Source organism: Gobio gobio, assembly GCF_949357685.1.
Source record: "Gobio gobio genome assembly, chromosome: 18".
In the NCBI taxonomy this organism is placed as follows: Eukaryota; Metazoa; Chordata; class Actinopteri; order Cypriniformes; family Gobionidae; genus Gobio; species Gobio gobio.
In genome coordinates this window covers 32,484,265-32,511,506 of record NC_137111.1, presented here as the reverse complement: position 1 = coordinate 32,511,506, position 27,242 = coordinate 32,484,265, and the positions used below count along the sequence as shown (strand labels likewise).

The 27,242-nt window shown below is 41.0% G+C and overlaps 1 protein-coding gene across 1 annotated transcript; it reads right to left on the bottom strand.

Moving 5' to 3' along the window:
* Nucleotides 1–153: 153 nt before the first annotated feature.
* hk1 (hexokinase 1) lies at nt 154–26,731 on the bottom strand. Its single transcript, XM_079843071.1, has 20 exons — nt 26,651–26,731; nt 24,055–24,224; nt 23,725–23,799; nt 20,660–20,822; nt 8,084–8,232; nt 7,390–7,509; nt 7,172–7,267; nt 6,966–7,065; nt 6,526–6,709; nt 6,287–6,442; nt 5,784–6,017; nt 4,637–4,941; nt 3,943–4,091; nt 3,300–3,419; nt 3,121–3,216; nt 2,865–2,964; nt 2,594–2,777; nt 1,793–1,948; nt 1,411–1,644; nt 154–1,316 (listed from the first exon to the last, which is right to left on the bottom strand). The coding sequence occupies exons 3-20, from the start codon at nt 23,785–23,787 to the stop codon at nt 1,169–1,171; spliced, it is 2,757 nt and encodes a 918-aa protein (XP_079699197.1). The 5' UTR covers nt 23,788–23,799; nt 24,055–24,224; nt 26,651–26,731; the 3' UTR covers nt 154–1,168.
* Between the last annotated feature and the right edge of the window lie 511 nt (nt 26,732–27,242).

Genomic DNA, 27,242 nt, shown 5'->3' with positions numbered 1-27,242 from the left:
TCGTCAGTACGTCCATTCAAGAAAGTCTGTCTGTCTATCTATCTATCTATCAAAGGAATTTATTTTATTGCACACACAATTAACACACAGGTTGCAAATACTAAACAATGCTACATTGTTTGGGCAACCTTGAAGTAAACCACAGAACACAAATTCAGTTGTTCAAAATATTTTTATGGTGTTCTCCTATAGGTTTATCCAGGAACATCTATTTATATAGTGCAACTATGAAATAGTACAAAATCAGTGGATGCTAGACCTCAGTTACCAAATAAGGCATGCATTCATCAGAAGATCTCTGAGCCACTACAAAGATTCACTCACATGAACTACACAGGATCACTCACAAATAACCAGCCAGGGCACACAGAAGGACATTTACTCTGCGCGCACACACACACACACACACACACACACAGCAAAAAGCTGAAAAAACACGCATGATACAATCTGCTAAAGTCTTTGAGTACGAGGGGATAAGACTTATTTCAGAAGGGGTGGAAATGCAGTGGCAATAGGTTATTTCTGTCATTCATTAGTATGGCGACCAGTATAAGGGGCTTGAATTATGCAGGAAGGCAGCAGTAACTGCGAGACTGAACTTGTGCATCTTCTTCACTTGTCGTTTCTCAAATGTTTCGCAATATTTACAACACAAAAAACTGCCACACAGACAAATGACTATACGCAGAGGTTTGGAATTAGCTTGGCATTATTTGCAACAAAATACCTTCTTTCCCTCAGGTATCCATTCCTGTTGCATCTTCCATCAAATATAAAAATAAAATAAATAATATATTCATATACTTGGTCAAATATCTTAACTTTAATGTTTGTAGTGAGTTACATTTCTTCCCTTTTTCCAAATATACATCCATAAATACTTTAACAACGGTTTAACATCTTAAAGAGAACATCTTTATATAGTTTGGGTGGACACAGTTAGACCAACCCCTAATAGCACACATAGACATACACAGAGAAAGCCTGACTGGAACACGTAGACTTGAAATACAAAGCAAAGGGGTCACAGCTCTGGGAATGAGTAAAAGGATGTGCCGTATTGTAGTGAATCGTATTGCCGAGTCACAGCTGCGAGTGGAAATGTATAGCCTACTATGCTCCGAGAGAGCTAGAGAATGGATTGAGGGCTTGTTCCATGAAGGGTTCAGCTCTTTTGTTCTTGCTGGCGGAGGCGGCACCCAACGGCGGTGATCAAGGCGGCACCTTTCCCGCTTCCATCTTCCGAGAGAAGGAAGTTGACTTTGCATTTGGGGGCGAGCTCCTTCACAGTCTGGTGCATTATCCGTGAGAAACTGAAGAGAAGGAGAGGATATGTCAGATTTCACAAGGAATATGTACTGCACTGAAATCACAAAATCAATCATCCTTTCCACAGGCATTACTTACTGTGGATGGAGCTTATACAGGGTGCCATCCACCCCAACTGTGATGTCCAGATGGTCCAGGTCACGGTTCTCTCGGATTTTGTCCACAACAGCAGCCATTCCCGCTCCACAGATCTGGGCAGCCCGGCGGGAAACAGCTCCACACACCTCCTTGACGATAATACTGTCGTCGCATGTGCTGTCTAAACCCAGATGCTGCAGAATGGACCTGACCTGCAGTAGCGCCAAACGGTCACTAGAGGGAAGAAACCGCATTTTAGGCCATGACCATTAAGCAAGCTGAAGTAGCCTAAACAATAAAAAAATGTATCTAAGCAGCATTCCAGTTTGTCTGGTTTTCACGATGAAACGTGGCAAAATAATCGAAGAAACTGCTGCGGTACCTCTCAATTTGGGAAAGGAACTTGGTTTCGAAGATACCCCTGGTCTTCAGGGTCTCAGAGATCTGTCCTCTGAAGAGGAAGCCACGTTTCGTCAAGTCAATCAAGATGTTCCGTACAATTTCACCCAGATACATGCCACTGCACATCTTCTCATATCTAAAAGTGTAAAAACAAACATTAAATATTTAGATCTCTTTTTAACGATTTTGAAAGAAGTTTCTAATGTTCACCATGTCTGCATCTATTTGATACAGAAATATTATAAACAGTATTTTAAAGTTCTATTAATTCATGTGATGGCAAAGCTGAATTTTCAGGAGCCATTACTCCAGTCTTTAGTGTCACATGATTCTACAGAAATCTTTCTAATAGGCCCAATGAAGATTTGGAAACATTTATTATTACTTTTTTTGTTGTTGTGGAAACCATGATACATTTGTCAGGATTTTTTGATAAATAGAGTTCAAAAGACAAGTATTTATTTGAAATGGAAATCTGTTTTTACAACGTAGAAGGCTTTACTGTCACTTTTACTATATCACATCCTCTTCTCAAGATTTTATGGGTTTATGGCGAATCTCAAATTTCAACTCTCTTATGTGCACTAATACTGAGTATTCATAGTATCTGCATTTACATTCTTATATTACGGTAGCTATACAAACCATAAGCACTTCATCTCATCAATTCTTCAAGACTAGCTTTCTAATGTTCAAATATTTTCCCCCGCCACATTTGCATCAATTTATTGTCAAAACTTTTTTTTCTTTTCCTCACACTTGACTGTGTAAAACTGCTCACTTTTGTTTGCCGGCATTGAGGGAGAGATCATCCACAGCATTATCATACTGAGTCCTGATGTCATCCAGGCAGCCATTATCTCCAAATGCTCCCCACTCCATGTTCACACACATCCTGCCGTCCACTCCATCGACCGTCTCAATGTTCCGCATTTCCTCCATGTAGCAGGCATTGCTGCCCGTTCCTAAAATCACAAATGAAAACATCTTAGCATCCTCTGCCAAGTCAAATCTGTTTATTACACTCTTTTAGATTACAGTACTGAATTTACCTGCGATTAGCCCAACCTCACATGTGGGTTCCTCATATGCACATGTCATCATTGTACCCACTGTGTCATTCACTATAGCTACAACGTCCAAATCAAACTCCTGTGCACAATATAGCATACAAAAAATTAATCACATACACACACATCTGCAACACACAGCCAAAGTACTGTAACAACAAGTATCAAATCTAGATTTAAAACTGAATTAATCCTTCAAATCATGTATTGTCTTCTTACTTTTGTAACAGTAACTCACCTCTCTCCTCTTGATCCCATCTCTCAGGAGGCTGACAACATCTTCACCTTCACAGTCTGTGGCTTTAAAACCCTTTGTCCAATTTACCAGAATTCCCTGTATCCATCAAAGCATGAAAAAATCATCAGGATATCATTCAATAGATGAGCATATAAAGTTTAAAGAAAAGGCAAACTCACCGCATCTAGACTAGTTTGCCTGCAGGGGAAGGAAAAGGTAAATCCCAGAGGCAGACGGGCGTTCTTCATCCCCATATAGTCCAGGAAGTCAGATATGCAGTACACAATGTGATCAAAGAGCTGCAAGTGGCAAAAAATGTTTTTGAAAGAAGTCTCTCATGCTCACCAAGACTGCATTTATTTGAACAAATATACAGAAAAAAAAACATATTGTAAAATCGTATTACCATTTAAAATATTTTTTCTGTTTTATTGTATTTTAAAATAATTGCAATTTAGCCAGCAGCCATTACTCTAGTCTTCAGCATCACATGATCCTTTATAAATCATTCTAATTGGCTGATTTGGTGCTCAAGAAACATTTACTATCAGAGTTGAAAACAGTTGTGCTGAACAGAAAGTTCAAAAGAACAGCATTTATTTGAAAAAAATTTTTTTTTAACAATGTAAAAGTCGTTACTGTCCTTTTGTTCAATTTAATGTATCCTATCTAAATAAAAGTATTAATTTCTTTCAAAATAATATATCCAAATATTTGACCCCAAACTTTTGAGCGATACTATAAAAACTATAAAAGAGTTAGTTTTTTTCTTTTTAATCTAGTCTTTTAACTAGGTGTAAACATGCCATAGTGACTACACACCTCCTCTCCGGTTCCTTGCATTGCTTCTGCAGGAATGGCATAAATTTTATTATGCATCTCCACAGTTCGTTTCTTGCCACTGCGGATCTTTACCAAAAGCACTCGGAAGTTTGTACCTCCAAGATCCAGAGCCAAAAAGTCACCATTTTCTAGATAAAAGAGAAAATACAGAAATAAAGGGAAGTCATGAATCTTGCTCCATACAAAAATGTATTAAAATAATATGTTGGAAGACGAAAGATGGGTAAGAATGAGAGGAATAAAGACAGTTCCTGTGCCATCCTTTCATTTGATTGCTATAATTGTGCATTCAGAAGGTTGTGAATTTTCTGCACATTTGCTCAATATTGATATCTGAACACATCTGCATGCACTATTCTTAACTGGGAAACTTCAGCTTAAATCACTAGGAAGTAATGTCTGTGCCTGCCTGTATTGAGTAAGCCAGGGATTATACTATGATGCTATTCAACTGGGATAAGGAGAATTTAATTTGGTTATAGCAGGGGAGCAGGTGGTTTTCAAAGATGATGTATGAATGCATTTTGCTGAATGTGATTGTAACATTGCTTTTTTTTTTTTTCAGTGAGGAAACTACAGATATAATATAAAAATATAGATATATCTGGGGATCACTGCATATCTTGGATTCCAGCTGTCTGAAAAATACACCACATAATTGTAGATTTCTTACCTGATCCATCCGGAGTACTCCGCACATAGGTGGGCAGCATCTTGACGGTGGCTATGTTTTGAGTATTCTTGCTCAGTCCATTCTGGATCTCAGTTCTCATCCTCTTTTTCACCTCCAGCAGTTGGTCTTTGGTCAACCGGAACTCTTCGAGCGTCTCGGCAATCTGACGTGTCTGATCGGACAACCTGTAAGCCCAGGCTGTTACCAGTGCGGCTCCTTTGCCACTTCCACTCTCAGAAAGCAAGAAGCGAACATCCGACTCTGGCACCAGACGACGCACAGTTTTGTGCAGCCGTCGGGAATACCTGGCAGAAACAGAGGAATGTGGGTTTCAAATGACGAGATATCACTGCGCATTCTAGACATGCTCATGATAGTGCTTTTTGTCTCAGTGATGGGGATTTTTAGACTGACTCATTCTGTGTGAATGATTAATTGAACTATTAATTCAACTGAATCATTCAAAAAAATAATTCATTCAGGAATGCAACAAGTGACTTTTAATGGGAGGGTCAATGAATCAGTTACTCAACCCATTTGTTCAAAAACATTATTTAAAATAAGGAAAAAAAGTCAAACAAAGTAATATTTAACAGTTAAATGTTTTAAGGCCTTTGTATCCAAGATAATTTCCCTAATGTCCATCTTATGACCGCTATTGTTAAAGGCAGTTGAAGGACATTGTTCTTGTGCAACACACTGTCCTATAGCCATATCTAATTTGCTCTTTGATCTTTCAGCTTTTCTATTTAAAGACTATTCTGACATTCAAAGAGGCCCGTGAATTGTTGTAAATAGTTGTCATAAAAATCCATGTGATATCAGCCTTAATTTAATCATCCACTGTTCTAATCTTTCAACTAATCCCTCTGTGACCTTTTAATGTCCAATTTAGTGCCCAGATAAGGTCAATAAGTATGTCCAGAGTGACACAACAAATAGAGGCACAGCTGCTCCTATGGAAACCTCCTCAATGTATATTAATAGAACTTTGTCTCAGGAGGCCTCAAGAGGGTTCAGTGCTCGCTTAGAATGTCACATGCACCTGCAGATTTATTCCCAAGACCCTCTATGATGACATGCTAAGCATGCTGGGTACATACTACTGATAAGTCTGATTTTAATCTGATCTGAATGTAATACTCACTGTGGGTGCATCTTGTATAGGGAGCCATCGATGCCCACTGTGGTGCGGAGGCGCGGGGCGCTCTTATTGTCCTTGAGACGCAAGAGGATGGCACCCAGAGTGGCGGCAATAAGATTAGCAGAGCGAAAAGAGACAATAGCGCAAACATGTTGTACGGCAATGCAGTCGTCTTCAGATGGCTCTACACCCAAACGTGTCAAAATGTCCTTGGCTTTGGTAAGTCCCTCTTTGCTCCTAGAGAAAAAGTGGTACTGTTGTAAGGTTGGAAATGTCATGATTTTCAGAGTCCATTTTTAATTTTAGTCCACTAGTGAAAGTTCTTCCATTTTTGAAATGAAGTAAATTGTTTGCTTTTTGTAAACATTTGCATTCATTTTATTGTAATATACCTTAAAACATTTGATAAACATTTACAAATGATAATACCAGTAAAAAGAATCATATTTATGGTCATTATGGAATGAATTAAAAGGGAACTGGTAATGAAACAAATGACGACTCACTTCTCAATTGCAGAAACATGCTTGGTTTCAATTTTTCCTTTTGTAAGGAGCTCTGGGGTGATGCGGCCCTCAAACAGCATGCCTTCTTTAGCCATCTTAACCAGGATCAGCCTCACCAGCTCACCCATGTACATCCCACTGACCATCTTCTCAAACCTGAGAACAGCCAACACCGTTACCTCCTCAAAAATGTTCAATAAAATTAGCTTTTTGGGAGCTGAGGGAGTTCTGTGGCTTACAATTGCTTGCCGGGGTTGAGGGACCCACGGTCAATCTCCCTGTCAAACTCAGTTCGGATATCCTCCAATGTGCCGTCGTCTCCAAATGCCCCCCATTCAGTATTAATACACATCCTGCCTTCATCTCCCTCCACCAGGTCAATGTGCCTAAGCTCCTCCATGTAACATGCATTAGTGCCGGTACCTGAAGGGAACACAGCAGCAGATGTTCATGAATCCACAAGCTTTATTTGAGCATATTTAGAATATCAAATATATCTGTGGTATTCACTTTACATCTGTACACTGAGAGATGTTCATTTTAAAATCTTACAGAGGAAAGAAAATTATTAAATTGGACACTCTACAGTCCTACATTTGAAACTCATGTAACTTGTGTCTATAGGGGCAATGTCACATAAAACAGGAACAAGAAAGAGATATTTCAATATTTTTCTTACCGATAATAATACCCACTTCACAGCGCTGGTCATCAAAGCCACAAGTCATCATAGTTCCAACAGTGTCATTTACAACAGCCATGATATCTGCATCATAGTCCTGTAAGTGAATCAATACATCATTAAATCCATCATAAAAAGTCTAAAATGAATATCCACCTGTATACTATCCACATGGTAAAAAAGTAAAGGTTTATAAGACTCACCCCACGTTTTTTGATGGCTTTATTTAGAAGCTTTACTACATCCATTCCCTCCACCCCACTGGCCTTGAAGCGTTTCGTCCATGTCAGCAAAACAGCCTGTATTCATACATTAAGGTTTCAATAAAAAATATCTGCCTGTGACACACAGTAGTAGCACTATATAAAATGTAAATGTCATAACTCTTTGGAAAACCAAATAGAATTTAATGCTACGTTACCTCATCCAGCTTGCTTTGTAAACAAGGGAATGAGAACGTGAAACCCACAGGAAGCTTCTTGTCTTTAATTTTTTGTTTCTCCATGAAGTCTCCAAGACATTCTGCAACATGGTCAAACATCTGCAAGAAATAATGAGGATGTATAGAATGGAGACAAGTAAGATTTTAGACAAAAGCTGTATGACTTGGACCGAAGATAAAAACACCACTTAAGCTGTCTAACTTACAGTAGACTATATGACATTACACTTACACACAAAATCAGTTCTTCATCTCTCAGACCCCAAACATATCGGCTGTTAAAGAAGACTAAAGGAGTTCAATATTCTTAAAGGGGCACTTCAGCGTGGGGAAGATTAATGTGTATTTAAACTGTGTCATTTATGTAGTAGAAATGTGGAATTATTTTTGAATTTGGTGCCTTCTAGACTGAGAAAAGACAGAAAATGTATTTTTGTCTCATGTGGATGAAAGACAACAACTCCCAGAATGCCCCATTATTATCTCTCAGGGGGACAAGAGGGGGGGAAGTACCATAATTCTAATATACTACCGGGTTTCTACTGATACAAAGCTAAGCTTAATGCTAAATCACTGAAGTTACCCTTTAATTCCACACATATTTTCAACATTTGCTATAGTCACAAAAATGGGTTGTTTATGGTTTCAGGTGGATGAAGAAGTGGTCACGTACCCGTGATCCACTGCCGTGGATGATGTCCTCTGGAGTGTCATATATTTGGCTTTCCATCTGCACTGTCTGTTTCTTCTCATGAGACACTTTCACCCGCAGAATACGGAAATTAGAGCCTCCCAGATCCAGGGCAATGAAATCTCCTTTTTCTGTAAGTGAATGAAAGAAATCATCAAAGATCAAGAGTTCACAAATATTTAGCAATATTACTGTTTTGACTGCACTGACACTATTGGACGAGAACTCAACTTAGCTGGATGATACATCACTGTTTTCTGCAGAGCAGCTTTATAGCTGAATTGAACAATTGAAAATGAATTTCATAATTTATGAACTTTACACAGTTACTGAACCAAACTGAACTGATTTCAACTGAATAATGACGGTTTACTATTGTATTTTTAGAGCTCCTTTACAGCAGAATTGAATTCTGTTTGCATCATTGAAGCGTTATTTTCATGTTTATCACTGTAAAGCTGCTTTGAAACAACCTGTACTGGATAAAGAGCTAGGCCTATATAAATAAAAGTGACTTGACTTGACAAAATAACTTAAAGGGATAGTTCAGCCAAAACGACATGAGGGTGAGTAATGATGACAAAACTTTAACTTTTGGTTGAACCACCCTTTTAATGATACTTGATACATGTAACTTTAAACTAGTAAGAATGTTCCCCTACTGGAAATCGCTTTATTAAGCAACTGTCGCTGTTATCCATATGACACCATGGCTGAAACTTGACTGGGTATAGTGTATCATTCGTGTGATGGTGAGACTGCGCATCAGCATTTATTTTGGTCGTGACCAAGGAGGCTTAAACAGGAATGCTTTACTGAGCTTGCAATAGACGCAGACAAATTAACTCAGTCAGCACTCTTGCAGAAAGAAAACCCATTTAGCCTTGAATTCTTAACAGATTCTTCAATCGTCACAAATTGTATGAGGTAAAATAATGCTTAATAAGTCTGTTTATGCCTTAGATTAAACAAAGAAATGTTAACCTAATGTTTGCATTAGGTTAAAAATGCTCTCTATAACTGTCTTTCTTGGTTCTCGAGGCTCCTCGACGTGTCCAGATTGTCGATATTATGTGCAGTGCTTGTTGCTAAGCAACACTGAAAATCAAATGCCTTTCTTTCCCCCCCGACTGTCTTCTGTTTCTAGGCTGGATATAAGGGGTCTGAGAGTGTGAAGATTTTTAATTCTGTAAACTCAGCTTCAACTGGTAAGATCAGATAACTAGACTTCCAGGTTACTTCAGTAAAATGTTAATCGTATGAAAGGGATAGCAAAACGGTTTCAGCAACCTAAATTAATTCTTTTGATGACTTTTTTATAAGGCTACTCTATTTAACCATTCCTGGAAAACTTTATAGTTTAAATGACAGACGAGTACAAATATAAAGGGTTACGTACAGTAAAGCGAGACTGAAACTATTTTATACTCTATATAAATCTCAGATGTTGTTTTATAACATGTAAAATTACAGCAAACCACAAGAAATCAAATCACAAGAATTGAGTGGTTGGTGGGCTTTTTCATATAGTACAGACTTGCTGTAAACATTCAGGTAATTTATTATTGAGATGGTAAAGGCACACTATGTAGTTTTTCGCTTGATGACACCGAGATTGAGCGTGGAATCTTGGGAGTTGTAGTCTTCACCTCAGCCGATGGAAAAGAATCGGGACAGATTGATGATTTGGATTCAGATGTTCATGGATGAGATTATTAACGTTACTGTAGTATGAAGCAGAGCAGGGTCGAGTGCTGTGGGAGCTGAAAGAGGTCGCTGAGGCAATTGCTAATGAGAGACGAGCGTGACACACAGCTTGACAGCAGCAGAACTTTTATTATGCCACAGTCGCCGCTTCCGCCTTTTCCGCTCAAGTGTATGTGGGGTAACGCAGCTCTGTTTTATCATATTAGATACATTTGAGTGTGTTGAAAATGATGTTATAACGTTAGGCTACTCTGTATGTTCGCTCCGCGGCTGCTATGACACACTTTTTGCATACTGCATCAGTTAGATCTATATTAGAATATCATATTAATAAATGCTGGATGGCTTGTGCTAAATGGCATGCAATTCATTTTAAAACATATTGTATGAGGGAGAAAATGCTGTATTATCGTTTTCTGTCTATAAATGTCTCCAAACAGGTGTTCCTTTGTCTAATCAAACATATAAGTCTCTTTGGTGTTTCCATGGTTTCTACAAAATAAAAACAGAAATCGATATATGATATATAATATGGGCATAAATCGATCAGATTTGTTTTATGTCCATGTTGTCATAATTGCACTTACTAGGTAATACTGGTAATTTGCTAAGGTTCAGGAGCAGTGAATCTGCCATTCTTAACTAAAATAAATCTGCCTTGCAAAACATGGTTTTAAAACAAATTTATGTTCATTTAAATTACTAAATTTTTAGTAATGTATTTGTAATAAACGCTATTAAAAAGTGTTATTTATATGCTGCCTGAATTATGTTTTTTAAAACATACACGGAGAGTGACGTCATATTGTGACCATTCGTTGCAGTGTAACTAACGTTACGTATAAAGAATTCGTCCGCTCTTGTCCACCTTCGGTATTGTGTAAGGTAGGCAGGTTTTTTGTGTTCATTTTTATTTCCTGTCGCTGTGCAGACTCATTTATTGTATATAACTGTGTAAACAGCTCAATAACACTTTTATATAAAGTGTTACCTTTACCGCTTTCACGCTCCGAACCGTAGTTGGGAGCGAGCTGGTCTCAACATAATAATTTGGCTCGTGGCAGGTAACTTGCGTCCAGTGATCCGGGCTAACAGAGCCGAAGCACAAACAATGATGCGTCGGTCGACTTCAGCAATGAACTCGGCTTTATTTCTCTCAGTGGTAACTTACACATTTACAGCATAAAGGCACTTTTGCTTTCTAGCATTCAACGGGGAAAAGAATAAACTGCATCACTATATATTCACACTGTCAGACTGATTCACCCGCTATCCTTCTGTTTACACTACGGAAACCCACATAGCCCAACACGTCACACATTCGCGTTTTTCTTTCAGCAAGACGCCAGAGAGAGAGATTGCAACACTACCCCCACTCTGGAGAATGATTAAACCTTTAACATATCTCCAGCATCATTACAATGCACACAGGGACATATTAATAAGACGGTCATTATACAAACACCCCCAACCATAACCCGTATTTCCCACAGTCCTTGAAAGGCCCTTCTCCAGTGGAAAGTTAAGGTGAAGAGGTAATGTCCGTGACAGCATATTGCATACTCCTTCACATGTAAGCAAATATCCTAGGCAATGTAAACATCACACTTATACATTCCCTGCGAAAAATGGGACTATTACTTTAACCACTCAACCCAAAGTTAGCGTAAAGTTACCCAGGGTTGCAGGATTTCAAGTGCAAACTGAAGCAAATATTCTGTTAAACTAAGTGCTTAGCAGTAAACATACCCAGGATGCTATAACATGACTATGTAGCCCATAAGTATCCACATTACCGACTGTTGATAGTAAACAATTATATTAAGCCCAAACCGTGTTCACATTTCTAACCTCAACATAAACAAGTTACTTATGTAATGATACAATACTGGAACTCTTTTGTTTTTGACAACACATGAACTCTTTGGTTTTTGACAACACATGAACTCTTTTGTTTTGTTGTCTTTCTTTTTTTTTACTGGAACTCTTTTCCTCTGAGGAGGGCAGCGATCCGCCTACACCCAACCTCAGGCAGATGTGCTCAATAACCAATCCAATCACCAAACATGTCAGGAGCTCTGCGGACCCTCCGGAGTTGACGCCGAGGGGTGGAGTTCAAAACAGGGCGAGCAGTTTGTCCCCTGGCCTCATGCTGGGTCCCAGCCTCAATTAGTGAAGGCTCAGCGAGGTGGCAAGGGAGCTGGCTGCTGCTCGGTGAAACTGCCGATGTTGGTGGTAGAGAGAAGAGACCCGGAAGGGAACCCACCACAGGGTCCTCTGTCTCTGGTGATTCGCCCCAAAGGTCAAGGGGGCTGATGTTGATTTCTGAAGAACTGGGGTCTGACAACGGGGGTGGTGCCTCCACTGGTGCCCACGTTTCAGCCTCCTGAAAGACCCAGTCATTGTCTAGTGTTGTCCTGGAATGGAAAGTTTTAAGTCTGTCGTGATGAACGACTTTCATCTTCGTCCTCGGGCCCCTTTTAATCCGATAGACCAAATCGTCCAGTACACCAACGACAAAGTATGGGCCCTCATAGGAAGGCAGGAACTTTCGCACTTTATTCTGTACTCTCTTTGTGCCTTTGATCAAGAGCCATACTGCATCACCGACTTTGTGTTGGACTCTGCAAACGTTTTTATCATACTGTCGTTTAGCACGCTCCACAGATTTTCCCAGCGCCTCCCGGGCCAACTGGTGAGATAGCTCGAGCCGTTTCCTGAGCTGTACAACATAAGCTGGAGGGGTAGTAGTGTTATCTGGGTCAGGTGGCAGCCCAGCAACAAGATCCACTGGCTCTGTAATTTCCCGTCCGAACAACATCATATTAGGTGTCAGGCCCGTGGAGCTGTGTTTGGTAGCGCGGTAAGCCATGACTGCATATGGTGTCATAACATCCCAGTCCCAATGGCATCGTTCTGCAGTGGTGGCTATGATTTTCTGCAAGGTGGCATTGAAACGCTCTACTTGACCATCTGACTGTGGGCGAAACGGCGTGGTCCGTGTCTTGTCGATTCCCAGCAGCTCACACATTTCCTGGAACACAGCTGACTCGAAATTGGTACCTTGGTCGCTATGTAGGCACTGTGGAGCTCCGTACCTACACACCCACTCAGAAACAATCTTTTCAGCCACTGTCGTTGCTTGTTCGTTGGGAACAGGATAGGCTTCCACCCATTTGCTAAAGTAGTCCTGAACTACTATTATGTAGCGGTTGTGCCTTTCAGTTTCATTTAATGGTCCCATTAAATCAACTGCGATCCGTTCAAAGGGGGCACCAACTCGCACTGTGCCCATGGCGGCTTGAGGTGTTTTCTTGGGGCGGGCTTTCGCAGCACAACTGGTGCAAGTACGGCACCACAGGGTGACGTCATCTCTCATATTGTACCAGTAGTACCGGGCCTTGAGACGTGCGAGGGTCCTTTCTCCTCCAAAATGGCCACCGACTGGGCCATCATGCAATTGTTCTGTCACTGAGATGCGGTACTCTTGAGGCAGCAGGATCTGTGGATAGAACACCCTTCCATCCGTACAGAAAAACTTTCTTAATAAAACTCCATCTTTCTGGTAGAGCCTTTTCCACTGCGACCAGTAGGCCTTGGTGGCAGGGCTGTAGGGTGCTATGTCAACCCAGGATGGCCTGCCCATCCCTTTGTCCATCCACTTCCTCACTGGTGCTATATCTGGGTCAGCTTCTTGGGCACTGATTAACTTCTCCCTGGTCCAACCACCGAACAGGTTGGTTTGGGCTGGCTCACTGACCCTGTAGACACCTGGACGGAATGAAGAGCCAGCTTGATTGTCACCGTCAGCTTCCACTACCCCCACTGGAAAATACTTAGGCTCGACTGCAGGGCTGCCTCCATAGCTACCTTCAGTCACCACTACCCCCACTGGAGGTTGCTCTGCAGGAGTTTTCCCAGCATACTCTGCAGCTGGACTCTCTGCCATGTTGCACTGGATCCCTTTGTGCTGAAACTGGTTGTGAAGGCTAGGCTCTGGCACTGTGCATGGGCAGGACACCCCGCAAGGTCTTCTGGAGAGCGCGTCTGCATTTTGGTGGTGTCTCCCTGGGCGATGGATCACCTGGAAGTCGTACTCTGCCAGTTTTTCCAGCCAGCGAGCGAGTTGACCCTCAGGCTCCCTCATCCGAGTCAACCAGCGCAGGCTGCTGTGGTCAGTCCGTATGATGAATGATCTCCCTAGCAGGTACTGCCGGAAATGAGAGGTGAATTCGACAGCTGCTAGAAGTTCTCGTCTGGTGGTGCAGTAGTTTTGCTCAGTGGCTGACAATCTCCTACTCCCATAAGCGAGTACTCTCTCCTCACCTTCTTGCACTTGGGAGAGGACTGCTCCAATTCCCCAGTCACTGGCATCCGTGTCAAGGAGCAACTGGCCACTGTCGAGGGGATAGCCCAGCACGGGTGCTGACGTCAGACGGCTTTTCAGCTGCTCAAACGCCTCCTGGCATTCGTCCGTCCAGTTAAAACGTGCATACTTTTTGGTCAGTTCGTGGAGGGGCTTGGCAACGGAGGCGAAATCTTTAACGAAGCGTCGGTAATACGATGCCAGGCCGATAAACTGACGCACTTCAGATACGTTTTGGGGTGCGGGCCACCCAGCCACTTTTTGGATCTTTTGGGGGTCGGTGGCGACACCCTTGGCGGAGACAATGTGCCCCAAGTAAGCCACTTGCTCTCGGAACAGGACACACTTTGATGGTTTAAGTTTCAGGTTGGCTGCGCGTAGTCTGCCGAACACTTGACTCAGCCGCTCCAACATTTCAGTTCCGTCCCGCCCCAGGACAATGATGTCATCGAGGTAGACCAAACAGGTCTCCCACTGCAGCCCCACCAGGACACGATCCATGAGCCTCTGGAACGTGGCCGGCGCGTTGCACAGTCCGAAAGGCATCACGTTCCATTCAAACAGGCCCTTACGTGTACAGAAAGCAGCGGCTTTTCGGGCTCTCGGCGTCATCTCCACCTGCCAGTACCCTGATGTTAAATCTAGCGTGCTGAAGTACCTGGCACTGGACAGTGTGTCTAAGGTGTCCTGGATGCGGGGAAGTGGATAAGCATCCTTTATGGTTCTTTCATTTAGGGGCCTGTAGTCGACACATAACCGCAAGGTCTCGTCCTTTTTTCTAACCATAATGATTGGTGCAGCCCAGCTGCTGTTGCTGGGTTGGGCCACACCAGTGTCCAGGCTCTGCTGCACCTGCTGGTCTGCCGCAGTTTGTTTGTCTCTAGCCATCCTGCGTGGTTGCTGTTTCACAGGCGGACCTTGGGTGGTGAGGATATCATGCTGCACGAGTCCCGTACGGCCAAGGTCAGTGGGCCCCGAGGAAAAAACGTCACTGTAAGACCGTAGCAGGCGGGCCAACCTCTCCTGGTCGCCCTTGGACAGACTACCACAGCTCTCGTTATACAGGACCTGAAGGTGGCTAGGTAAAGAAGCACAGACAGAGTTAGTAGGTTCAAGGGCCGGTGGGGCCAAGGGTGGCTGGGGCTCCACCTTCCCCAACACCGTGGCTGGCTGTAGAATCCCCGCCACAGCACCTCTCTTCAAAGTGACAGGTAAGGCACCAGGGTTAAAGACTCTGATGGGCACATTGGTTGACCGCTGCGCCTGTACGACAATGTGGGCCACAAGAACATGATGCTTTTCTATGAAACCCTTGGTTGGGCTCAGCATCAGGTCTCCCTCAGTACCATGGCGCAGGTGGGCAGTGCCAGGTACTACATACTCACACCCAGACTCCAACACTGTTGTGCGGGCCACTCTGACAATGTGCACCCGGGACTGATGGCTTGGGTTAAGACGAGGTACCTTTTCACCGAAGAGGGTTATCTCACGGCGACCATAGTCCAGCTGAGCACTTGTCTGATGGAGGAAAGGGTGCCCCAGAATAACCTCTGTGTTCTCTGTTGTGTCGGCAATAATAAAGTTCACATTGGTAGCTCTGCTCCCAACTTGTACTGGTAGGTTGACTTCCCCCAGCACTGCCAAACCACTGGGGCCAATACCCTGCAGGACCTGTGCGACAGATGGCTCTATTGGGGTTCGGGACTCTGTGGTAATGGAGTTAAAGACATGGAGGGGCAACACATTCCTCCGAGCACCAGAGTCAAGTAGAGCACACATTTCCAGTTCATATATCAATATTTTAACACACATGTCATCTTCCTGACTGGCAGTACAGGTGACCCATTTACCTGTGTCGGGTGCTGTGTTCTTATTGACTGTCCAGCCTTGCTGTCTGGGTCGACGGGGGGAAGGGCAGTTCCTCTGGATATGCCCCAGACCAGAGCAGTTGTGGCATTGAACATCCCCCATAGGCATTTTAACATTTGTGTCTCTCTTCTGGCGCCACTGCTGATTAAATCTTGGAGCCCTCTCTGGCGAGTCGATGGACCAAACAGCTACCCCCACTGGCTCCAAGCAAGCTGGCCTGCTGTTATTCTCACGTACTGCGGTGGCCCTGGCTCTCTGATTTACGAGACCACGTTGGCCAGGCTGCATGAACTGTGTGACCGTTCTGGCGGCCCTCCTTGTAGTCTCATAGCTGTGCGCGATGTCATACGCTCTGGATAGTGTGCGCGGCTGCTTCTCCAGTAGTTTTTGCACCACTTCAGGGTCAGCCAGGGCGTTGGTGAACACCTCCACACTGATGGCGTCCTGCTCCAACTCTGTACGGTCAGCATACACAATGGACACTTTCTCGTATATGTCATCCCTTAATAGGTGTAAGGCTTCGTTTTGCCCCCTAACCCTCTGTCTCAGTTCAATGCCGATGGCTGCCGCATGGTCAGAGCGCGGCCCGTAGGCGGTCTCTATTTCAGTCACAATCCGCCTGTAGCTCCAGCGGTCAGATCTGGGGTTTTTATGAACGATAGCTCCAGCCGCGCCAGTCAGGCTGAATCTCAGTTGAACTGCCATTGTCATTTCTGACCAATGGTTTGCCCTTGCACAGCTTTCAAACCGGTGAATAAAGTCTTTCCAGGAGCCCGTTCCATCAAAATGGCCTGGCTTTAATATTGGAATTCTCTCTTTATGCCCATAATACTCGTCATCACTAGTGTTCATTATTTCAACATCTGGCTCTTTGTGTGATATACGTGGCGCCGACTTGGCCCTTTCCACAGCTGACGGACCATATTGGTATCGATCATGGTGTGAGGCATAGTCATCATCATAGCTTATTACTCCACTACGTTCCATGGGCCGGGGCAAACAGGGTGGAAAAGGTGTCGAAGTGTACTGGGAGAGCAATGCGTGGGCCGGGGAAAATTGGTTTTGAGCCGTAAAGTTCATGGAAGTGAACGGGTTAGCTAGCTGGTTAGCACTGCGAAGGGCAAGCGTTGGAGTGGGGCTATTTTTCAAACTGTACGGTAGAGCTGCAGCTGAGCTGGATGGCATACGTTTTGAACATTCACATGTTTGCTGATAAAGGTATGCGGACTCACCATCTGTTTTATTCTGGGGTTCCACGGGCATTAGGAACGGGTTAGTCAACCGTGATGACGGTGGTGTGGGGGGTGAAGCTAGGTTGAATGACGGCATCCTGCCGTAAACAATCGCGCCGTCCGCGGCTAACGTTCGTTCGGTGCCATCCGCGAAAGGGTTGGTGATGTCGGCGTATCGGCCGTCCCCGTGATTAACTAGGTCCATATTAATGTCTCTTATATCCGCTAAAAACGGGTTGGTGCTCACATTTGGGGTTTCCATCACAACAGACCTCGTTGTCCCAGCGCTAGCATTAGCTCGAGCCCCGAGCGCCGTCATTGCGCGTCCGACAAACTTTTTTTCTTCTTCTTCTCTTGCTTGTTAAATCCCGGACGGGCCCCCAGTGTTACCTTTACCGCTTTCACGCTCCGAACCGTAGTTGGGAGCGAGCTGGTCTCAACATAATAATTTGGCTCGTGGCAGGTAACTTGCGTCCAGTGATCCGGGCTAACAGAGCCGAAGCACAAACAATGATGCGTCGGTCGACTTCAGCAATGAACTCGGCTTTATTTCTCTCAGTGGTAACTTACACATTTACAGCATAAAGGCACTTTTGCTTTCTAGCATTCAACGGGGAAAAGAATAAACTGCATCACTATATATTCACACTGTCAGACTGATTCACCCGCTATCCTTCTGTTTACACTACGGAAACCCACATAGCCCAACACGTCACACATTCGCGTTTTTCTTTCAGCAAGACGCCAGAGAGAGAGATTGCAACAAAAGGCTTAATTTATGTTGCGTAGACCAGTGTGTTGCATTACGATTGCAAGTATCAATAATGTCAAAAACGTGATGCGCAGTCAAATGTTCCTGTGTGTATCAGGTGTGTATGATGTTTTAACGAGTGTTCTCACCGATACGCCTGTTGTGCCTCGTGGAGTTTTGATGTGTTTAATAAAAAAACAGCACCCCCAACATAAGACATCTTCCCCGCGCCCCTGCGTACGCTAGTAGGGATGCTAACAAATTGCACTGGAGTCAATTTTCACATTCCAATCTCACTGGGATTACAGCTCAGATAATCTGTGATGTAACCCAAATGCTTTTGATTGGATGCTGCAGGTCATGTAGAAAAGCAGGAGCACATGTCGATGCAGCTCTGAATGGGAAGTGGCACAGGGAAAATCGGTTCAATATTGTAACCACACAGTAGTAGATTCACCACTTTGCATAGTAAAGCATTTGGAGCAAAGTGTATTAATTAAAAGGCTATTTAAAAGAATGTAACCCGATTGTGATATTAAAACCATTACTTAGCCTTGATGCAAAGTCTTGGGGAATGAGTAAAAAATATGCAGTACTGAATTAGCATTTAAAAAATGGAATAATCAAAAATGAAAATTCAATAACATCGCTAACACTAGCTTTTTGTGCTAAGGGAAATCTACACTTGCAGTTGCGGCAATACGGGCTAAACTAGTTTTCTTGACAGTAGTCCCTTTTCACATTTCCGGATTTCTCAGAGCGGAAGTCGTCATAGTTGGGTTAAATATTATAGCTGTGAACGAGATAATACATTAAATATAGGGCTGGGCCGATAAACGATATCATATCGAATCGCGATAAAATTCATGTCGATAACGATGATAAGCTCTGAACATTTTTACTCGATATGGATTACACACAATTAACACCCAATCACACAGCAGAAATAAACGCGACCACATTCAGTCAGCGTGCAGCTTTTAACTTGCACATCAAACTCACTAGCTCACTAGAAGAGATCCGTTTACTCTGATCGGTCACGCAAACACTAAACAGCGCTGTGAGATCCAGTGAGAAGCGCGTGCATTCAGCCAAAAACACAAATGTCTCGGTGATTTAAACTAGTTTAAAGACAGATGGAACAGCGCTGACAAACAGGAGAAACACTATGCGCCAGTCAGAATGATGTTCCATCTTTTATTTAGCTATAGCTAGAATTTGTGCATATAGGCTACTAAACACACAAATACCACAGAAACCTTATAGCCTAGATACATTGTACCATGGTGGTGAAGAGCTATGAGTGTTTTTAACTGTGGTTATCTAAATCTGTGATACTATTGAAGACAAATGGTTAATTTTAATAAAACTCAGTCATAATATTTAAATTTTACCATATAAAAATTAGGTTGTTACAATTTTTACGGATGTCCGTGTTTTTGTTGATGAACATAAATCTGCATCCTCCTAACTCAAGCTACTACTACTGTCAACTCACTGTCAAATGTGCATTTCTAAGACAAAACATGTAATATTAATACTGCAGCTGAAGGTATATGCCAAAGTCAGGCCACACAAACCTGTTTCATGACTAGAAACAATATCAGCTGTTAGCACACGCAGAGACTAAGACATTCATTTTTTCTATTAAGAAAGTTAAGAAAAAATGACTGGAAAAGTGTAAGGAATTCAAAAATCTGCCTTTAAATTGGAAATAAATAAATATTTTACATTTATCGTGATAATTATCGATATCGACTGATATGAAAAGATTTTATCTAAATAATTTTTTTGGCCATATCACCCAGCCCTAATTCAATATTTTTTTGTGTGCCCATTTGCTCAAATAGCAAAAGACAAACGACACAATAGTGATTTCACAACTTTCAAAAAGAGGGAAAAAATAGAGTGAGATTGATAACGGCAGTGAAAGAGAAAAATGTTAATTTTTACCATCACTCCCATAGACGCTGTATTAGAAACATCCTCACAGCAGCGGTAACTTGTTTTTTGTAATTTGATGCAAAAGTAATACAATACAAAGTATTAGAGTTATAAATGTATATTTAAAAAAAAATGAAAATACAAAAAACATTGCAGGATTTACGATATTGATGACCGTTAAAACGCGTCATCACAGTCTGTGAAAAGTGTCTATTTACAAGCAGCTTTAAATTAATACTTTCTGAGGTTGAAAGTTGCCCAAAATTCACTTTATAGGCCTAACATGCAATGGTATCTCTGAGCGCAATACTTGTTTCAATTACAACATTAATTAAAATGTAATGATTTTCGATTCAAAAACCAATATTTTGGTAAAGCGTATGGTTCTTTCTCTTGTCAAAGCATTTAAATATGAAGCATTTTAAAATGAATATGAAGGGAGCTGAAGTTTCTTTTTGAGACTGATTTGTCCTGATGGACAGAACTGCAGACACCATAGTTTGCTTGACACTAACTTCTGAGGGAAGCCCAGGCAGATTTTTATTCCAGGCTATATTTCGTTCCTTTTACATTGTTTTTTCTTCACTTATTTAAAGACTCTGTGACCAGATGAAAGTCTGCTTTCAGTGTGTATTTATATGTAAAAAAAAAAATTCTATGATTTGCGACCATAAACATTATAAGCTCACCTGAACCATCAGGAATGGACCTTACAAAGGTGGGCAGCATCTTGACGGTAGCTGTTGGGTTAGCGTCTCGTCCCAGTCCGTTCTCCATTTCCCTTCGGAAGCGGCCCATGATGTCGCGCAGCGTATCGTCAGAGAACCGCATGGCGTACAAGTATTTGTCAATCTACACAAATGGACACACAATTAAAAAAACATTATATATATATATATATATATATATATATATATATATATATTTTTTTTTTTTTTTTTTTTTTTTTAAGTGTATCATGGTTTCCACAAAAATATTAAGCTGCGCTACTGTTTTAACATGTTGAAATGATTCGTGAAATGTGTAGAATGATTTCTGAAGGATAATGTGACACTAAAGGCTTCTGAAAATTCAGCTTTGCCATCACAGGAATAAATTACCTTTTAAAATATATGATATACAATATTACTATTATTCTGTATTTTAGATCAAATAAATACAGCATTGGTAAGCATGAGAGCATCTTACTGACCCTAAATTTTCAAATGGTAATTATTCAAAATACCTTAAACAATGACCTTGGCTTTGCCCTCATTTTCCTAAGGCACGTAGGTGTTTGTTAGTAATCAATATTGATGAACATGGTGGTCAAGCCTGTCACTTGTTAGGTCAGCATGTCCTTGAAATATATTCCCTATGTCCTGGACTATGTAGACATAGCCTATAAATCTATGCGAAATACAGTTTATAAACACAGATGATATTCATCAGGAAAATGGCTTGTGGAAGATGGTCTAATGGAACGAGAATGAATTAAAACTGTAAACATGAGCACCTGCTCTTATGCTGATTCATGATTAAGTCTTTACTCTTTAACTCTAGTGTGAGCACAGGCTGTGAGAGATTTAGTCTGGTCTCTGTGTGTGATGCCATTGCTGGAACTATTATTTACATTTGCATACAAATTGTTGTTGACTGTGCCATGCATAAAGGGTTGTTCCTTATGTGCTGTAGTTAGGGATACACTTGTTGCTTTTTAAGTATGATGAAAATGTGCAATATACAGGTTAATAATAAGCTTACTGGAAGAGAATGTACTTTAATAGGAATATCACAGGGTGGCCTACTGTAGGTCTTATGGCTCATATAATAGGGATTTGGTAATAGTTTTTTGGTAGTTTCTGGTAGTAAGTAGAATGATTTAAAAAAAAAAAAAACATGTCATCATGAACTTTTGAGTAATTAAATAAACATTTATTTATACAATTTTAGCCATTTAGTACCATTTTTTCAGATCAGATAAAGTCCCGTATGCCACGAACACACTGTATTTTCAGGAGTTTCAGGAGTGACAACCGCATTTAAATTACCGTTCCATGTGTACAGAACACAATACACTCCCGAAACTGCAATGATTGACATAATATAATAACCGAATTGAGCTGCAATGTGTGTGACAGACTTCCAAACTATAGGCAAATGTTCGTTTTTATGAATCCGTTAAATTAAGGAACAGCATATGCCAATAATTCGTCTATGACATTTCTGCATGAAGATTACTACAATCTCTTTCAAGTTGTTGAATTTGGTTTGTTAAAACACACTCTTAGGAGAGTGTGCAAAATGGGTCATTGTGTAACTGTCATGAGTAACAACCAACTTCCTCATAAAAACATCAGAGCAGTGGCAAACCTGCCAGACACTAAATAAGGGTGAGTTGAATGGTGGCTTTAAGTTAGCTGACATTTTCTTCTGTCTGCATATTCCCAAACGTCTAGTAATATAACTTCTGTTATAATCAAATTACATGTATGACATCTGTGGTCATAAAACTCTTATCAGAGACAACAGCACCTGGGTGAACAGGATGGATTTCATTTCATCTCGTCACCTTACATGTTGTTGTAGTAACCATGGTACGCACAACTGTTGCTACTTTTTCTGAACTATGTGGAACAGTGTCATTGTTAACTAAAACTATTACAAATCATTTTCATTATTTGAAATAAAGCTAAAATAAAATATTAGATGAAAATAGAAATATTAAAAAACAAAAACTAATACAAATGACAAAAGCACATATTATGTTATAATAGTATATAAATTACACTGCTATAAAATGTCTATAAAATATCTGACTTGTATCCCATACCTTGAAGCACACTGACAAAGTGCCATATAGCAAACTGTACATTTATGTATATCTTTTTAATTCATTCATTTTGTGCAAGTCATACAAAATAAAAAAATCAGCACAATATAAAATAATGAAAATGGCAGAATTTAGATTATGTATTCTTTATTTATTAGTAATTAAAATGTGAAATGTATTCTTTCCTAAAAAAAAATTATATCTGATCTTATTAATACATAATCAGATTTTTACGATACGTTAATACTGAATATATGAATTAGATATGTATTAATATCTGACCCCATGTACTTATTTTAGAGTATTTCTCAAATAGTCCTTCAGTTAAGTTAAAACTAGTAACAACTTTTTAAATGGTATTTTTTTTAAATATAAAGACTGCAGTGCATATCCTCGAAGTGAGACACACAGACATGTGCGTACACGCAGTTCCATTCTGTTTACCTATCTTTCCCTCCCTCTCCAACTGCGTTCAAACACCGTCAAAACTCTGGTGGTCAGTCAGCTGTTGTAACCCAACTCTTTTCCTGCGGGGGAGGGGGGCTTTAGATGCTCACAACCACCTTCCCCCACACAGAGACATACTCTCCAATGAGCACGTTCACAATAGAGGCACAACATTTTTTTTTTCCTTTCCTCATGGCAGCTCCCTAACGACCCACATCCTGCGTTCAAGGACACTGCAGCACAGACCCGATGGCCTGCGTGTCGTCTCTCGCAAGGGTATACCTCGATCGTCCTCTCATCCTCGCCGTCGCACGACGAGTGACGTAGAGGCTGCAGCCGGAGAGACGTGAGACGAGGCGCATCTCACGACTCTCTGATCTAAAATGCAGGCCTATGTCACCTGTTGTCATGCGCCTCGCAGAGCTCGAATACGCTCGCAAGGGCAAATGATGATGCACTTGAGCAGCGCTGGTTAAGACAAATGATGAAACTCACCTTTTTGACCTGATCATCCTTCAGTTCAGTGAAGTAGTACGCCAGAAGCTGTGCCGCTATCATTGTGCTTCACCTCTTTGGTGAAAAAGCAACAGAAGAAAAAAGAACAAAATCTTACGATCCTTTCCAGTGAGGCAGGAAAAACAATATGAGCCCAGAAGCAACGTTGGTTAACTGTAAAACAAGGAGCCGGCACGTAGGGGTGTTCCCTCCCAGCACTACAGCAATGTCAGACTCTCCTCGGCCTAGGAAGTCAAGCTGCATATAATGAGCTTGCATGAGATGCAGCAGAGGCTGGGATGGGGAACGGCTAAAGCCCTACCCACTCACTCTGCTCCTATTGGCTGAGCTTTATGGGCAGGCTTGTGAGGCAGAGCACAGCTGACAGCTGGCCCCCTCCTCCGGCTCTTCTTCTTGCTTCTGTTCCTCAGATTCTTCCTCCCGCTTCCATTCTATCCGTTCAGTCCTATTCAGACTTCCTTCTTCCTCATTCTCAGCCACTTTGAATGAAAGAAAAAGGGGATTAACCTAAGAGTTACGCAGAGCACGTCCCAAATGCGTCACATACTAAAGGCCTCACAGTCCTTCAAAATAACTGGATTTGGGAGGGAGGGAGAAGCAAAAATGCTGAGTCATATCAGCAAAGACATGCGTGTTTCCTGCTTCTACAGTTCAGTTGCAGGACCGTTATGAAGACTGGATGTGTGCAGCTGGAAAATAAGGAGACTTGTGATTTGTAATTTCGGAGGAAGTCGGCGGGAGGGACAGTCAAATGGATGTCAACAAAAAACATCAGGGGGTCAAACATGAAATGCCTGCCTTAAATTGTGTGAACAGCTGGGGATGGTTGAAAATATCTACATTAGAAAACAAGAGAGGATCTGCATAACACGTTGATGTTAAAATACACATAATCGCACAATGCAATACAATATCCATGTCATTATGTGATTTCATTTTCATTTAAAACGTTCATTACAATGACTGAGGCTCTAAAAAGCTAATTTTGTGTTGCATTGTTTTGAATATTTCTCACAAACTCTTGTGCATTTGTTAATTCTGAAAAGTACACCAACACTTAAATAAAAAATAAATAAAAAACTTTAAGCTTTAGACATAAATAGTAGGCCATGTCAAAATAATTAAAATGCAATTTTTAAAATAAATAAAACAGTCAATACTTTTTGATGTGCTTAACATATGAAGTGCTGATGTTAGAAAGTAGTGTTAAATGTGGAGCTGTTGTAGTTACACAGGTTTTCTTTCACAGTATCTCAGTGGAATGTAACGGTGGGAATTCAAGATAATTGATAAAGTGATGGTAACACTGGCCAGACGAGCTTACTGTGTGTCGTGCTCCAAGGCACGCAGCCATCCTCCCCCCTCTCTGAAGCACGTGATTGTGAGAGCTCAACATCCTCTTTCTGAGCAAAGCCAATCAGAGCAGAATTTCACTGAGATACGTCACAGGAGCAACGCACATTACAGATTTGGCTACATTCATGTATTTTAGGATACCGAAACGTGTTATATTGTAGAGCAATACAGTTATAGGTTAAATAAAAATGGCTTTTTTTGGGTGCTAATTTTCATAAGTATATCACAATCATAAGTATACTATACAAGCAGATAAAAGACAAGTCCTTCATGACAATAATGCTTGAAGGTGCCTTGAAGATAAGTTTTCCTGGAACAGAGCTGTTCATATTTCACAGGATATGCATCATACTGGCAAAAAATACCCCTGTATGGCACACATTCAAATGTCTCACATTCCTTCTAATTCATTTACAATGGAACAACGTCCAGTCCAATGACATCTCCTCCTGGGAGATTTAGTCACTGCGCTGGGAGAGTGTGTGTTTACTTAGTGTCTTTTACAGGCAGCGGAAATATGAAATGTAATAAATAATGTCTGACATATTCACAAATGACCTACCCCATAGGTATAAACACCATTGGACCGCTGAGTGTTCATGCATGAATGAGCAAAGTCATAAAGGCAGATACCATAACAGAGCTCAGATTTGACAGATTTGCTCAGACAGATCTTAACCAATATAACAGAACTCAAGATCCTTTTTTTAGATACATTATTTAATACTTGTAAACAAACATAAAGAAAAATGGTTTATCCAGATCAGTAAAAAAAAGTCATTTTCCAAAATTATTTTCTTTGTTTTAAGGTACTGCATAGAAAAAACTGTATCTAAAATATAATATCTAGGCCTACATTATTTTAATAGTATTTTGAGTTTTAACTATTTTCCAGATGTCAGAATGCATTACACTTTTGTTTATCGTAATGATGATGATTTGTCCTAAAATATAATATAGATGGAAGATCGACTGCAGAGATTAGCTAAAAATTATTTAAGAATCAGCATAAAGTGTGATTTGCTTTGTTAGACAGTCCTGTGGAACTATAATGGTGAAGTGAGATGCATCATTAGTGACAATTTAGTAAAAAACAAACAAAAAAAGGTTAATCCCACCATTTAACAGCTGCTTTCTAAAATACTTTTATAATTGTACCATGTGCCCAACAGAAAGTGCAGTTGAACAAGAAAAACCTGAATGTTTGTCTTGTTTTGACTGCTTTTTTTATTTATTTACTAAAGCTTAGCATAACTCATCCTCTACCAAGCGTCAAAGAAATTATCTTGATTTATACTAACATAAAATGCATTAGGCCTAAAAATAATGGTCATTAATCTTTCAGGAATTTGCACTGTGGAACTGGTTAAATGATTTGTGATTTTATTGTATACACACATATATGTCAGGAATGACAAATAAACAATTTGTATAATGTACAAATCAATACTATATTAACATAGGGCTTTTTCTGAAATGTACAGGGCCTGGGAGAACATTTTTAAGGAAACAAACAGTACAAAATATTCTCTAAACACAGCTATTTTACCTTTTCAGATGCAGGATGTAAAGTTTCAGTCACCTTATCACTTTCCATAACTGAAGGCGAGTAGGTTACTCTAAGAAGTGTGAGAGAGTATCTCTGTCAGCTGCACTAGTTGGCACCTTGAGATCAAGTCGGATTAAATGTGTGCTCTTACATAACCCAGCAATGCCACCATAGTGAGAAGGGTCCAGTTGTTAGGATTGTTTCTGAACATGTCCTTTTTTTAACTTATTGATATGGAACAAATAATAAAAAAAAATGTCTTGCATCAATAATGTACAGAGGTCAACTATGCATAGGGCCTATTGCTTGAGAGACAATATGCCACAGCACGCAATTATTTTAACAATATTGCAAGTAATGTTACCAGAGAAACCTCTTTCATTATTATTTTGCTTAACTTAGCATCTTAACCTTAGGTGACTTATAAATTGCGCCTAGTTAGCCAATTTAGCTAACCTAAGAAGTGTACAATTACAAGACTGTAAGGCTTACAAGTGAAGATGTGTGAATGCATGCTAGTATGTGCAGGTATGGTGACGTGCTGGTATGCATAGCTACTAGCTCCAGCGTACTATTGTTCAGCAGAGAAGCT